At 39.3% G+C, this 16,250-nt stretch overlaps 1 protein-coding gene across 1 annotated transcript; it reads left to right on the top strand.

Moving 5' to 3' along the window:
* The first annotated feature begins 230 nt into the window (after positions 1-230).
* On the top strand, positions 231-15,175 carry LOC146609446 (prolyl endopeptidase). The gene is made up of 15 exons (XM_085346007.1): positions 231-463; positions 3,190-3,264; positions 3,373-3,506; positions 3,616-3,746; positions 3,861-4,070; positions 4,169-4,290; positions 6,352-6,457; positions 7,194-7,385; positions 9,114-9,311; positions 9,706-9,809; positions 10,906-11,042; positions 12,905-12,999; positions 13,114-13,245; positions 13,913-14,069; positions 14,636-15,175. Exons 1-15 carry the CDS (start codon positions 422-424, stop codon positions 14,928-14,930), a joined length of 2,130 nt encoding a protein of 709 aa, XP_085202133.1. The 5' UTR covers positions 231-421; the 3' UTR covers positions 14,931-15,175.
* The last annotated feature ends 1,075 nt before the right edge of the window (positions 15,176-16,250 follow it).

The raw sequence follows: 16,250 nt of genomic DNA, 5'->3' as shown, positions 1-16,250 counted from the left end.
TAGCAGGAAGCACTGCTTTTATCACAGTTATTCATTTGTATTTGTATTCGTGTCTTCCCTAGATTTCTGTGAAAAGGTTCCTTTCTCTGCTTAGGATACCTTTGCGCATGTTGACGTGCAACAAGTCAAATACGTTTGGTACAACTTGCCAGCGATCGTCGGTAGCCTACAGCTGTGCATGTGTTGCCACATGCCGTGTGACACATCATTTCCTGCGTCAAAAAGCAGATCAGGCCCTTTGCGCAAACCAGAGTAGGGTATAGGTGAAGGGGGGTCATGCTTTCACTTTCACTTTCAAACTCCATTGATTAACTCGAGAGGCTGCATTCGGTTAAACGATTAAAAAAGAAAGAAAGGAAGAGAAAGGCGCCCCAAGTAACATCGCAGAAGAAAGACGACAGACACCCTCGAGCTCGTCGCCATGGCGTTTAAGTACCCGGTAGCCCGAAGAGACGACAGTAAGGTCAGTGTCAAAGTTCTGCGGCGTGCTTTTTTTTTTCTCCTTTTTTCTCTTGGTCTGTTTTTCATTCGACGAAATGCTGTGGTGTAAGCCCACGAGCAGGAAAAGCGATACCAGGAAGAGAAAATGCACGTATGCGCGGAGGGACAGAAAGGCAATGTTCGAGGAAGCAAAAACAAAACTTTACTGTGTGTAAAGTCCGAAAAGTGAAATATTCTGTGGCTTTAATTTGTCATTTCTCGTATTAGCCGGTGCATTGGAGGTAAAGTAACGCCCACGTGATTGAAAAAAAAAAAACGTGCCTGGGGCCGTGGGTGGAAATTAGCTATCGGCTAAATCTGCACATCTCTTAGGAGAATTATTTTTTTTTGTACACGCTCCCTGCCAAATAAATAAAGGCAAATACAAACTAGTTCTTGTTCATGATGGCCATTATATTAGCTCCAAGTACCAAAGTGGCGTTGCATGTTTAGTGAATCATGCAAACGTTGCTTTTAAAGCCACATTGCACTCAATTATAATTCCATATCGATTTAAGTTAATGATACTTTAATACAAGAAAGGTCGTGCCAAACGCTACCAAATGTTTACTTCTCTTGACACACAAAACGTCCCCAGCTTCCCTAGCTGCATTTACAGCCCGAAGTATGTCTTCATTGTGCTTAAAAGTAAAAGTGAAGCCAAAGTACGTCCTGCAGAGCATGCAGCTGACTTGCAGTGGCATTCAATCATTAAACTCAAGTGAACATAGGCTGTATGTACAGGGGTAGAACACCAAGAGATATGCATGGCCTGGTACAGTTGCAAGAAAACGTCCGAAATGAAATAACATCTATCAGATGAACGGTGCACTAGCAAAGATGAACAGAGGTGACAGTAGCCAAAAACGGACAGCCTCAAGTAAAATTAGATGAAGCGCTGTGGCTGAATATGTTTGGAAATTGCTTAGTTACTTGTGACTAAATAAATAAAATACTGCAGCTATAAAAGTTTCAGGTTTATTCTTTAGAATTGTGAGTTATGACATCTATGTCTAGTCATACATGCATGCATACATGACTAGACATGTATGCATGCATGCGTTGATGGTTCAAAGCTAAACTGAATGTGATGCAAATTTGTTTCGTGTGGGTTTTTGAGTATAAATAAAAACTGACAGGTCCCTCTACTATTTGAAAATTTACCATTCTATAAGCCACAAATGTTTAAAATGACCAGCCGATCCATACCTGTGCCGACGTAAAGGTTGTCTCTAATCTTAGGATGTCTCGCACTGCCTCAGGGATCATTCTAAGGTTTATGAGATGTAGGTTTACTACTGTGTTTCACCCGATCTGAACTGGCATGAAGGCACGAAGGCAGGTAGTGAAAAAGCCAGTCAGACTGTCTTTCCAGGAGGACATTAGCTTGGTTGCATTCAGTCAACACTCAGTAAAGAGAGATAGAAAGAAAGGCATGCTGAAAGAAGGAGAGACAGAAAAACGGGCAGAGTGGGCCTAAGGTGCCTAAATGTTAATGTGGTGAGGATTAACCAGTTCTTTGTTGTACGCAAATTTTTCCCAGACTTGAGTCTCGCACTAACAGTACGACATTCGAGAACGTGAAAAATGGCTGTACTTGAAACATCCATCCTAAGTAAAACATTTCACACTGGTTGATCTCAGGCTACTGGTGGTGAATTCGTATTGTTAAAATAAAATATGAGTAGGTTGTGGACAAGAGCTGTTTTGCAATGTCACATTTAGAGTTTGGTCATATTTCCCTCTTAATTCTTAGGAGCCAGTCAGTGGGAGTACATCCCACATACAGAGTCCATGTAACAATCTGATGCCACATGTCTCTGTTGTGTAATGGGAGATGCCAAGAAAAGAGATGGCTTGTGACTGAAGTGAAAAATGTGGTTTTGTATCCTGGTATCGATGTCCTGTCATAGATTTGGACCAGGGGTTTGCTGTAGATGTTAAGAAATATATATAATACCACCACAATGATACTCTAAACTATTTTAAAAGCTTGGTGTGCCACATGTATCTTGTGTAACGTTAAATTAAAACTGCCTAAAAATAACTAACAATGCATTTCAGTATATACATTTGTATAGAAAATTTGTATAAAATGATTCCAATCTACGGTGAAATGGGGTTTTTTCCCCCCACCTAATGTCCTTGATGTGTGCCATAAACTGGTACTGAAATGAGTTTTTCACCACAAGTCAAAGGCGATGTGGACAACGGGCTGTGCTTTCAGGTCGAAGTGGAAAATGTGACGGGCCTTATTTCTTTGAAGCGTTAATAGTTGTTTTTCATTGACAGAAAACTACTGGAACATTAATTTTTATTTGGATTAGTGGAAATGGGCACATTATGGAAATGCGTATGTGTGTGTGTTTGTGGTTTAAGAGAACTTGCAGTAACTCCAGTCTGCTCACTGGTGCATTAAGGTCGGCCTATCAAAAGTGCTTGGAGTAGTAATCCAAATTCCAGTGCTGATAAGCATCAAGTTGATGAGCCAAAAATTTCTGATACAGTTGACAGTTATGAAGTATGATGCTCTGCAGTTCCAGAGAAAAATGCTTTTCAAAGGAAGTATAAATGAGACAATCCTTTCTGTCAAGAAAATCAGGTTTGAATGCCAAAGATGAGACGCGCTCTTTGTTTATGTGTTTGTATGTTTGTTCTGGCTTATTCCTGTTTGTTGATGTTTAGTTTCTCTGTGCATCTTTGCAACAGGTGGATGATTACCATGGAACTAAAATCAGTGATCCCTATGCATGGCTGGAAGACCCTGATGGTGCAGAAACAATGGTACATGATGATTTTTATTTATTTATTTTTGAAGAATGCTACTGTTGGTTCTTCACCCAAAAAAACCATCTGCATTTCATCCCTTGTCATGTCATTTGTGTTACGCAGGCCTTTGTTGAAGAGCAGAATAAACTCACTATGCCGTACCTGGAGCAGTGCGCCATCCGGGCACAGTTCCATCAGCGGCTGACTGAGGTCTATAATTATCCCAAGTACAGTTGCCCTTACAAAAGGGGGAAGAGGTAATAGCTGAATTTTAATTAATGGTTATCAGCATTTATACTTAAAGCGACAAGCTTGAATTGCAGGACTTAAGTCACAACAATGCTTTCCCTCACCTCACCTTTTCAGATATTTCTACTCTCACAACAAAGGGCTTCAGAACCAGGATGTGCTGTATGTGCAGGACTCTCTCGATGCACCTGCAACTGTATTCTTTGATCCTAATAAGCTTTCTGAAGATGGAACTGTGGCACTGAAAAGTTAGCCAAATTGCAGAACTTGTTATCGATCACAGACATACAGGCAACAGAGATGGAATGATACTAAATTTGCACTGCTAACTTCTAATCTCTTTCATCTCCTTCTCCATTTAGTGGGGCGACTGTCAGAAGAGTGTGAATTTTTTGCTTATGGTTTGAGTAGCAGTGGCTCAGACTGGGTAACGGTGCATTTCATGAAGGCCGATGACCTCAGCCCACTGCCTGACGTTCTGGAAAGGGTTAAATTCAGCTGCTTGGCCTGGACTCATGATGCAAAGGGCATCTTTTATAACTGTTACCCACGCCAGGAAGGAAAAACTGATGGTTAGGAGGAGATATTGTGCAAATAAACAGAAACAACACATTTAACTAATCTAGTTTGAAACGTATTTAGTATTTAACTACTTTGTATTTCGCTGAAGGCACTGAGACCACCAGCAACATGAATCAGAAGCTCTACTACCATGTTATTGGCACCAACCAGTCAGAAGACATTCTGGTAGCAGAGTTCCCTGACCATCCCAAGTGGCACAGTGCAGTGACCGTAAGTCTATAGCTTTCTTGAATCATTAGTGCCCTACCCGGGCATGCTCGAGCAGATGTGTTACCCTTATTGAGTTGGGGTCTGCTAATGGTTCGTTCCTGTTTTAAAAGGAAGAAACCCATTAGACCATTGCAGTGCTTACTCTAAGGAGTTGACACTCTTGTCAGAAAAGAGAAGAATTTGATTGCTACCAAAATTAAATTAGTTTTCTGCAAACTACATGAACCTAATATTGCAAATTGCATTGGATTATAGCATCTTTTGTCCATTTTGGTATTTTAAAACGATTAAAGACCCAGCTATCTCTGTTTTATACAGTGGGGCAAAAAAGTATTTAGTCAGCCACCGATTATGGAAGTTCTCCCACTTAAAATGATGACAGAGGTCAGTAATTTGCACCAGAGGTACACTTCAACTGTGAGAGACAGAATGTGAAAAAAAAATCCATGAATTCACATGGTAGGATTTGTAAAGAATTTATTGGTAAATCAGGGTGGAAAATAAGTATTTGGTCACCTCAAACAAGGAAAATCTCTGGCTCTCACAGACCTGTAACGTCTTCTGTAAGAAGCTTTTCTGTCCCCCACTCGTTACCTGTATGAATGGCACCTGTTTGAACTCATCATCTGTATAAAAGACACCTGTCCACAGCCTCAAACAGTCAGACTCCAAACTCCGCCATGGCCAAGACCAAAGAGCTTTCGAAGGACACCAGGAAAAGTATTGTAGACCTGCACCAGACTGGGAAGAGTGAATCTACAATAGGCAAGCAGCTTGGTGTGAAAAAAAATCAACTGTGGGAGCAATCATCAGAAAATGGAAGACATACAAGACCACTGATAACCTCCCTCGATCTGGGGCTCCACGCAAGATCTCATCCCGTGGGGTCAAAATGATCATGAGAACGGTGAGCAAAGATCCCAGAACCACACGGGGGGACCTGGTGAATGACCTGCAGAGAGCTGGGACCAAAGTAACAAAGGTCACCATCAGTAACACACTACAACGGCAGGGAATCAAATCCCGCAGTGCCAGACGTGTTCCGCTGCTGAAGCCAGTGCATGTCCAGGCCCGTCTGAAGTTTGCCAGAGAGCACATGGATGATACAGCAGAGGATTGGGAGAATGTCATGTGGTCAGATGAAACCAAAGTAGAACTTTTTGGTATAAACTCAACTCGTGTTTGGAGGAAGAAGAATACTGAGTTGCATCCCAAGAACACCATACCTACTGTGAAGCATGGGGGTGGAAACATCATGCTATGGGGCTGTTTTTCTGCCAAGGGGACAGGACGACTGATCCGTGTTAAGGACAGAATGAATGGGGCCATGTATCGTGAGATTTTGAGCCAAAACCTCCTTCCATCAGTGAGAACTTTGAAGATGAAACGAGGCTGGGTCTTCCAACATGACAATGATCCAAAACACACCGCCCAGGCAACAAAGGAGTGGCTCCGTAAGAAGCATTTGAAAGTCCTGGAGTGGCCTGGCCAGTCTCCAGACCTCAACCCCATAGAAAATCTGTGGCGGGAGTTGAAAGTCCGTGTTGCTCGGCGACAGCCCCAAAACATCACTGCTCTCGAGAAGATCTGCATGAAGGAATGGGCCAAAATACCAGCTACTGTGTGTGCAAACCTGGTAAAGACCTATAGTAAACGTTTGACCTCTATTATTGCCAACAAAGGTTATGTTACAAAGTATTGAGTTGTATTTTTGTTATTGACCAAATACTTATTTTCCACCCTGATTTACCAATAAATTCTTTACAAATCCTACCATGTGGATTCATGGATTTTTTTTTTCATATTCTGTCTCTCACAGTTGAAGTGTACCTCTGGTGCAAATTACTGACCTCTGTCATCATTTTAAGTGGGGGAACTTGCACAATCGGTGGCTGACTAAATACTTTTTTGCCCCACTGTATGAGTGCGTCTTTTTAGGGGATTCTAAGAGCAAAGATTATACTTTTATGGCAAAGCCTACATTGGCATTTTCATGTCAGCTGCTTCTCAAATTCTCTTTCCCCTCCCTGTGTTGACTTTAAAAAATAATCCTCTTCCCAGATATCAGATGACGGCAGATATGCTGTTTTGTCGATCACTGAAGGCTGTGAGCCTGTCAACCAGCTGTGGTACTGCGACCTAAAGCAGCTCCCCGATGGCATAAAAGGTCTGTGTTAAATACTCATAAACGCAATAACTCATGTGTGTTATGGAGATGTAAGATCACAGGTATATATTTGGTATTCTTATTGCCTCACAGTGCAAAATGCTGATCTGGCCATGACAGGTAAATTCAGGTTCATGGTAGTTAGTTTCCTCCCAGCTTTACCTCATTAGCCTGTATTAATTTGTGAATTGCCACAAATTGGGAGTTATTTTGTTGGAGGATAGTGTCTTAAGTGGCATGAAAAAGTTTGTGAAAAGTTTCAGACTTGTATGTAGCATGCAAAGAACATTAAAAATGATTTGAATTGTAAAGAACTGTCAGTTCTTTACAATTCACCCCAAATGAACAAATCATCTTTCATGAGAAGTATTTATGAAGCAGTATGGACTGCAGCACGACTCAGTGTCAACATATATAGCTTCTAAGTAGCCCGGGCAGTTTTGTGAAAAATACGCCAGCTTTGTCATTAAGACGTGTCAACGCAGACACGAACTGATGCCTGTGACTCAACCATTAGTGAAGTAAATGTTGAGATTTCAAAATTCAAAATGTGGCCTGTTTTTAGTTGAGGAAAAGAAATCCTCCCACACAGAAGTTGTGAAACCTTCTACTGCAAGCCTGCTATGAAAACTTGTTATTGTTTTTTACAACCCACTGCAAATGAGGGTTTATAAGCTAATACTAGTTCCTAATACTCACTGCTAGTGATAAATATTTTATTTATGTACTTCTGCAGGTCTGCTGCCGTGGGTCAAACTTGTGGACAACTTTGAGGCTCAGTACTCTTATGTTACCAATGAGGGAACTGTGTTTACTTTCCGCTCCAACTTGGATGCGCCTCGATACTGTCTCATCAACATAGACATCGAGAAACCAGACAGACAGCACTGGACTACCCTCATACCACAGCATGATAAAGATGTCCTGGGTGAGATAAAATGGAAATGTCATTAAAACATACTGTAATAGAGAATGAATTATGTAGTGGCATGTAGTCTTAGTACATTCCTTTTGTGGAGAACTATCTGCAATGCAGTGTCTGAGAGTTAATAAAAGCAAACTTGCTGCTAAACGCACAACAGCATCTGAAACAGTCCTTAGAAATGTGTGAAGGGTTTATTCATAGAACTGTACTTCCACAATTCACCTCTTAAAATCTTGCAAAATAGTTTTAAGCCGAATTTCTGTCCTGATGTTTCGATGACGGTCCAGCCACAACAATCGGGAACTTGCATGTCTGTCTGTGGTTCAAAACCTTTGTCAGAGGGAACTCTGCTCAAAAAGTGAAACTTGGTCCATAAGCACTTTGTGTTGTAATTTTTTTTTCTTTGTTCGTGTCACTTGAATGACCGTAATTGTACTTGGAGATGAATGAAACATACACAAATGTCCATGTTACCTTTGAGAAGTGCGAACAACACGTCACAACATTTTACTTGTGGTAAAAACAGCTGTATAGCTCTTGGCACACTGGGAAACTACACATGTTAAAGAAAGAGAAAAGAGGAACATAGTTGAAATTTGAACTTGGGCAATACTGGACTGATAAAAATAATAATGTAAATTCTATATTGTTAAAGGAAATTTAAATCACATTTTATGAAGGGCTTACAGTGTTGTATTAAACAACATAATGTTTCAGTTACTGTTGGCAGCTATTGAGTTAAACTTTATAACTAATTCAGGTATTATTAAGAGCAATGAAATTTTCATAAACTGACTATTCAGGGTTTTTTTTAAATAATGTTACTAAATGAAACCAGTAATACTTTCTTTACTAGTGCAAGTTATTTCCTAAGTAATTACTGGCAATGGTATTGGTTTTTTTTTCTTGGTTTCTGTTTTTTTTTCTTTAAATATTCTTAAATTGCTTTTTTTGCTTGGTGTTGCTTGGGTAAAATAACACACACTTGTTGCCATGGTGTCAAAAAATGCCATTCACATAAAGGATTGATGGTTTCATTTGATAGTATCTAGTCACTCAGGTTCACCAACCTGTTCAAGACAAAACTGACTGCTCTCCTCTGTAATTTTCTAAGCTGATAAATCGTTGTGGTCTCTGTAGCATTCCAGTTTAACTACATGCCCAACATCACAGTTTTGTTATTACCAAAACACTCCCAAATGTAGCCTAATTGTGATCCTTGTACTTTGTATAATATAATAGCGCTAGGATTAAATATAAAGTCACCGTTTCAACATTTAACAGTTTGTCTTGAAAAGGACAAAATGCCGTGCATGGAACTGTAGTTATCGCATATAATGTACGTAGATACTACCACAGCTATCTTAACATCTGTAGGCTGTTGGGACTTTATTAGGGACAGAACATGGATTTATAGTTTATTCCTGCAGTTATTCTGCCCTTTGCACATGTAGTTATGCATTAATTACAAAACTTAACTGAAAAACTATTTTATATATTCATGTTGAAAAGTGTTTATGCCTTATACTTGAGTAATCATGGGATTACTCCTTATTGCTGAGATCATTGTCAGGAATCGACAGGAGGAGGAAGTATAAATAGTGTGATGTAGAAAGGAAAACAAAGACAGAAATACAGTGCCGCGCTTGGATACATTGTTTTTGACAACCCCCCCCCCCCCCCCCCCCCCCCAAGACATTTTGCATTACTTCCTCCTTTATTTTCCTGCAGGCTTTGTGTCTTGTGTGAACCAGCACCATCTGTTGGTCAACTATGTCCATGATGTGAAGGATATCCTGCAAGTATACGAGTTGTCTACAGGCCGGCTTGTCAGAGACCTGCCACTGGATGTGGGCACTGTGGCCGGAGTGAGCTGCAAGAAGAAACACTCTGAGTTCTTCTACAAGTTTACCTCCTTTACTACACCAGGCAATTCCAGTTTTTATATACTTGAGTTTTTCCATGAATATGAACCACATAAAATACACTTCTTATTCCATGCAAAAAAGAATATACAAATATTATTGCAATTACTTCTCCAAAAACTCAATAAAGTAACTGTATGTGACCAAGGCACGTATTTAACAGATTAAATGCTTTCTGATGTGCAGCTGTTTGTTATTGTTATTACAACAGAGGATTAATTGCAACATAAAATACTCGTATAATTAGCCTATTTTACTAAAGTTGCAGATCATGTCTTTTGAAATGGAATTAATTTGCATGATATAATCAGAATTTCTTAATAACATGACCATATATTTAACTATTTAAATGCAACCAGTCACACTGGAAGTCTAACTTTGATTTCTGCTGTATCCAGGTATCATTTACCACTGTGACCTGAGTGAGCCAAACCCAGAACCCAAAGTCTTCAGAGAGGTGGAGGTAAAGGGTATCAAAAATGAAGACATTGAGACCAGACAGGTAATATCACTCTTTCTGGTCATCTGCTTAATTTCAGTAGAACATACTGTAATGTTATGTATTTTAACAGTACTTTTAATATTCAGAGTCATGATGTTGCTGCTTTAGAAATTTGACTTTGGGATCTAGCTTTTATTTCATGCTATTTACATGACCCCACGCTTTATCATTTTATACAAAGAGCTATTTTAATGCTTCTTTTGAGATATGCAAATACAAGTTAATGACTTACTGACAGTGGTAAATTGTGAATTGCCCAGACAAATAAAAGCCTTTAAGTTTGCAATCGGTGCTAGATGGCCAACACAAGAACCAAAGAACTGACTCTGGCACCTTATCTGTAAAATGTAATAAGAGACAACAACAAAAAAAGCAGAAATGGGAAACTTCACACAGGAAATGTACATTCAACTTAGAGGAGTGTGAAAAGTTTAGAAAAAAAAAAAGAAACCATTGATGGACTAAATAAGGACGGGGGCTGAATGACTACAGAAAATGACTGCAGCTAAAAAAAAAAAAAAAAAAAGAGTCTTTAGGCCTGCGAAGAAGAATCCCAGCATAGCAGGAGTCTAGAAACCCTTGAAAAATTAAGTTTCTTACTCAAAGTTTTATAGTCACAGTGTACTATAAGACTTGTTCTATTGACTATAAGTCACCTATGTTGACTAATATACAGCAGGAGCTGGGAGAGTGGAATTTAAAAGCATTTCCTTACAGAATACAAAGCATTTCAACACGTCAGTGGATCATGGACTCAATATAGGCATTTCAGAGCTAATATATATCACACTCATTTTACATGTGACAGTACATGGATGTACTCTTTGGTGTTGTATTAAAGAAGCGTGTCTGCATATTTAGGGTCTCTGAGGCCTAAACGTCCCCATTACTTTATTTGTATTGATTTCTAAACATTTGTCATTTTGAGGCATAGTTGTTATGAATTGTCACATCTACTGTTTGAATACACACGATGCAGAAGTAGCAGAATTCTGTTCACCATGGTTGAGGAAGTCACAAATAATATATCAAAAAGAAAAGAAGCCGTTGGTTGACACATGTCAGATCAAATAATGCATTTTTCTCTACGTACCAGGTGTTCTATCCAAGTAAAGATGGAACCAAGATCCCTATGTTCTTAGTACATGCTAAGGCCATTCAGAAAGATGAGAGTAATCCTGTTTTACTTTATGGATATGGAGGCTTTGAGAACTCCATACAACCATACTTTAAGTAAGTACGACTCTGCTGTCAAAGCTGTCTTCTTTTAATGTACTTTTCCTAGTACTTCAGAACAGTGTGATCAATGATGGTAGGTACTATAATAGTGGAAAAACAAGGTTAAATACAATAACCCATAATGATGGTCCTGCTAAATAATTCCAGTGCTCTTAAACTGAATGAACCCTGATTCATTCATTCATAATTTAACAGTGAAAATTCAACTTTTTTGTAAGCTGGAGATTTTAAATTAATAAGAAGACAAGACACCCTCTCAGTTCAAGGTTTTTGCCCATCTGGACATGATTTCTATTATTCTGTCTTGTCATTTGCTATTTAACAAAAATTAAGCCAAAATACAGAAATTTTATGTGGAAAACTTTATGATTCAGTAGTTTGCACAACAACTTTTACCAGGAACAACTTGAAGTCTAACCTTTCTGTAGGACTTTATCAGTGTTTATCAGTGTCTCACATCATTGTGGAGGAATTTTGCCTCATTCTTCTTTACAACATTGTTTCAGTTCGTTGAGGTTTGAGGACTTTCATTTACGCACAACTCCGAAAAGGTCCTAGCATATGAGGCTATACAGGCACAGCATTTCAGTCAGGTTTCTTCATGTAGATTTGCTGGTGCTCTTGAGGTCAGAAGGGTCGTGCCATACATTGTTCAGAGAAATTGCAATAAAAATTCCATAGTTAAATTTCAGACTCGGCAAGGCCTCAGTTAGCCAATTATGTATTAAGGCTCATGATATTAGAATTAGAAAGAGAATGGAAAAGCAGAGATTGCTTAGAAGACACAGATCAATCATCCAAAGGTGATTTTGAAAGTCTTTGTATGTGCATTTTGGCCTTACCTTTTGTTAGATAAATAATGGCAGGGTGTAATATCATTTGTTGTTGTTCATTTACCTAATTTTATAACCTAAGGGCCAGATGATTTTATTATGTCCTGATAAGGAAAACCTTAGAATTTGAAGAGGTTGTATTTTTTTTATTTTTATGACTATATTACATCCATCAGTGAGCTTTTATTACACCTGGTTGGATTCATCTCTGGAGGAAAGAGTACTGATGAGGTTGGATTCTCTGTAAGTGACTGGGTGTGGATGTATGCATTAGTATTTCTTGAGAAACGCTCTGTGTATTCAGTGCTAATGAAAAAGAAACTGCTTAGATATGTGTACTGTTGTAAAGCCAGTCACATCTAAATAAACCGCATTGTGAACTTAAGTGTCATACTGCCAATAACACTACTTCTGCATTTTGTTTTCTAAATACCATGCTTGTTACGTGGCATAAGCTTGTGATTTTGTGAAGGCCTTTCTAGAAGAAAGTGTTGGTTTTTTTAGCAGTATTTTGACACCACTTTCTAAATGAATGGGGAAACGGTGCTAACTTGAATGTCAGTGATATAAAAACAGCATGACTAATTAAATATAATAGGAATAATCAAAAATCTCCAAAAAGAAGCTTAAAAAACTTGTCCTTGTCATGTAACTTTGTATAATCCTTTACAACTTCATGAAAGAGTCAATCTGGAGTGCTGACACGATCAGTGTCACCAGAACAGTGAACTAATGGCATACTAATGCATATTATGCATATAGTTAGCAAGGACAATGAACTTACTATGATAGGGAGATATGTTTCTCATCATATAATTGAAACTGTTGTGTATTCAGCAGTGCAACAATACAGTCTATTTATTATTTTCTAGTTCGAGGGTTGATTGGCTCTTCAGGGGCAGGGATGGGACCAACGCTACCTTTATCTTTAAATGCTTTTCCTATAGACTTCTAGTCAGTATTCTTTAAGTACAATGTGCTCTTATAACATTTCTGTCTTTATTCTCTCTTGTATGTGGTCAGTGTTGCCTCTCTGCTCTTTGTGAAACACCTCGGAGGCGTGCTAGCAGTGGCTAACATCAGAGGGGGTGGCGAGTATGGCCTCACCTGGCACAAAGGTACAAAAAGACATGGACATAAGTAGTATGTAAGCAAGTAATTGTGTGGGTTTTTTTTTTTTTTTTTTTTTTTACGGAATTGACACGACTACTTCTGCTGTGTATTGTTTGTAGCTGGCAGTTTGGCGAACAAGCAGAACTGCTTTGATGACTTCCAGTGTGCAGCACAGTACCTGATCCAGGAGAAGTACACTAAAGCAAGCCTCATTGCTATCAATGGAGCCTCTAATGGAGGGCTGCTAGTGGGTAAGTACAGGATCAACTGTGTGTGTCTGTGCTTTATGTTTTTTAGTGGGATAGCTGCTGAAAAGGCCAGAGGGAGTTTTAAAAGTATACCTGGGAAACCATTATGCAACAGTCCACTGCCTGCACGTTCAGATTGGGAAGCTGTGTGAACCTTGCTCGTTATTTTTATAGCTGAAATTAGCCAATGGAACTGTACCTCTACTTCCTCCCCAATTTACCAGATGAGCTCCCTCTTCTCTGTGATTTAACCCATGAGACCCGTAACAGTCCAGTACAGGTTCATGTTTTCACATTTATTACTAATGCCACAAAAAAAGGGGGGGCAAAAACACTATGATATTGGCCTCAGCTGCATCCACATCAGTGCTTCGTGTTCTTTTATAGTACTTCTTTGTCATAATTGCTAATGTCAAGTTCATCTAACAGTAGTTAGCTGCTTAGCTTCAATTAATTTCGCTATTAAACACCACATTAGACAGTGCTTAGTCACATCATTTACCAAAGGCTGGCTGCCATATGGCATCGCACAAACCCGACTAATGCCTGCTTCCCTGGTGTGTAAATAGCCATTTAGAAGTGACTGTGTCCTACAGTGTGAAGTAATTGAGATGCATGTGTGTTTGTAAGCAAACAGAATGTGCAGTACTAATTCTGAGTCTACACACAGCGGCATGCATGATTCAACGTCCAGACCTGTTTGGCTGTGTTGTAGCTGAAGTGGGCGTTATGGATATGCTGAAATTCCACAAATTCACCATCGGCCACGCTTGGACAACTGATTACGGCTGTTCTGACGATCCGGAGCAGTTCAAGTGGCTCATCAAGTATGGAAAAACACACACTGAACAAACAGCTAAAGTACACATCCATGATGGTGTTTTATATGTATGCACGCGCGCATACTTATGTCTCCACTGCGATGACTGATCGCATTATTTAAAAACTAGCAAAAAATAAATAAATCTACGGTCGGTTGGGAGAACTTACTTCTGAGTATGTAATACTTAAGCTGAGTGACATCTTAATATAATGTGCCAAAGTAGTTTTTTTCTGAAAGTGAGGTGTACTTGTACATATTATTATTATTACATGTCAGAATACAGAGACGATGATGGTTTTTGTTTCGTTTCCATGCTTCAAATGGCTACAGCAAGACTTTTGATGTCTTTTGAAGTCTTTAAATGCAACGTGAATTCACGTCAGGTCTTGTTTTCAGTAATCTGAAAGTCGAGTCGCAGTGCTGCACTTGCCCGCATAACCTGAAAGATCACAGCCGAACAACTGAATAGCAAATGAAAGTTTTCAAATATCTCTTATGATCTTTGTTCTCTCTGTTAAGAGACTCCCCTCACGTTTTCCTTCCTTTTGATCTTTGTCATCCTCTCTCCAGGTATTCTCCTCTCCATAATTTGCCGCACCTACCTTACTCAGGCCCTCCTTACCCTGCTGTCCTGCTTCTGACAGCAGATCATGACGACCGTGTGGTACCTTTGCACACACTGAAGTTCTGTGCTACCTTGCAGTATGGGGTTGGCAGCAGCTCTGTGCAGCGTCAGCCTCTGATGGTCAGGGTGGACACCCGTAGTGGGCACGGTGCAGGGAAACCTACTGCCAAGGCCATCTTGGAGGACACGCACATCATGTCCTTTATCGCCGAGACACTAGGCCTTAAATGGAGGGAATGATGAGAACATGACAGTAAAAGGGAAGTAAAACATATATTCAGCAGTCGAGGCTTTTCTTAGGGATGAATCATTTCTACTTTTATACTTTGGTATGCATACTCTCGAATAAAAATAAGAATACATCTGTTTAAACAAAGTCCTGCTACAACTAAAGCAATGAATTAGAGAAGTGTAAGAAATAAATTTTAGAAATTAAGTCCACAGACTTTTTTAAACATACACTGTAACTTTGTGAATGACTTGAATTGGATGGAAGCATTTTCAATAAAACCTTTACTGCATTATAATCCATGGTGTCTGTCAAATCTTATTGTCTTCTACAATAGACCTAATGAGAAATGACATGTAAGTCATAATGAAAGAGCAGCTCAAAAGTCTATAACTTTATAATAAAAGTGCAATAGTGTAAAAATAATGTTTTACAATTATTGGAATTTTTTTTTTTTTTACCAAAACAACAGAAGTACTGTTACCAAAATCATAGCAAAAGTGTCACTGTGGCATATGAACAGCTGTGGGAATGTCTTCATCAGTAGGAAAAGCTGTAAAACTTGAGAAAATACAATTAAAAAGCCCCACATCTTTTGTTCTCAGTCACCCCTGATCTAAAGGGTTGCTTTTTGTCACTTTTCAGTAGTTATTACTTTATGGTGTAGTTCTTTCATCTACCACCAAGTAGCAGTATGGGACTGCAAAAGCTCACTTCAACCCCTTCTAACGCCTCTTGGTCAAAGGCTAGTCGGGTATCAGTGCATTAAGCCGCTTTTTTGATAGGATTTGTAGAATTAAAAATTGAAAAAACAACTAGCAAGATGAAATCCACTAAATCACTTATTTATTTATTTATTTTTATGCTGATTACTCTGGCTGGAGATTGGATCAAATTGCTGGTGAATAAAGACGGGCATGATGGATCTCTAAACACAGTAAAAAAACAAACAAACCAATACACAAGCATGAGGACAAATGGTAATGAACTTGTAAGGGGAGAGGGAGGTGCTAGAAATGTGTGGAAGCCTTTAAAGTATTTGCACAAAAGTTGAGAGATGGAGAGCGATGATAGACGGAGACAGTGAGTGGCAACAGAGAACTGCAGACTGACTGAAAGTGCACTTATGCGAGTCTCGGCGGGTAGTGAGACATATGGGTGTTTAAACTGTCATAAAGAGAGATGGAAGCTCTCCGGCAGCTAACCACAGAGAGTGAGCGAAGTTGTCTGTTCGGTCACTCAGAGTTTAATCTCGGCTCAGTGGGAAGTTCTGATTTCGTCAGACTGAACCCTGGGCCTTATCTAAGTACCTCTCGGTGGAGAGATACGGT

Source organism: Diplotaxodon limnothrissa, linkage group LG22, assembly GCF_057381915.1.
Source record: "Diplotaxodon limnothrissa isolate DT_005_m linkage group LG22, D_limnothrissa_male_GT1.1, whole genome shotgun sequence".
In the NCBI taxonomy this organism is placed as follows: Eukaryota; Metazoa; Chordata; class Actinopteri; order Cichliformes; family Cichlidae; genus Diplotaxodon; species Diplotaxodon limnothrissa.
This window is presented reverse-complemented; position numbering and strand designations above follow the sequence as displayed.

Excerpts from the sequence above, each read along its gene's own strand:
- LOC146609446 (XM_085346007.1), top strand. The coding sequence starts at position 422 with ATGGCGTTTAAGTACCCGGTAGCCCGAAGAGACGACAGTAAG. Across the intron at positions 464-3,189 it reads CCCGAAGAGACGACAGTAAG|GTGGATGATTACCATGGAAC; the intron begins GTCAGTGTCAAA and ends TCTTTGCAACAG. Across the intron at positions 13,246-13,912 it reads TAATGGAGGGCTGCTAGTGG|CGGCATGCATGATTCAACGT; the intron begins GTAAGTACAGGA and ends GTCTACACACAG.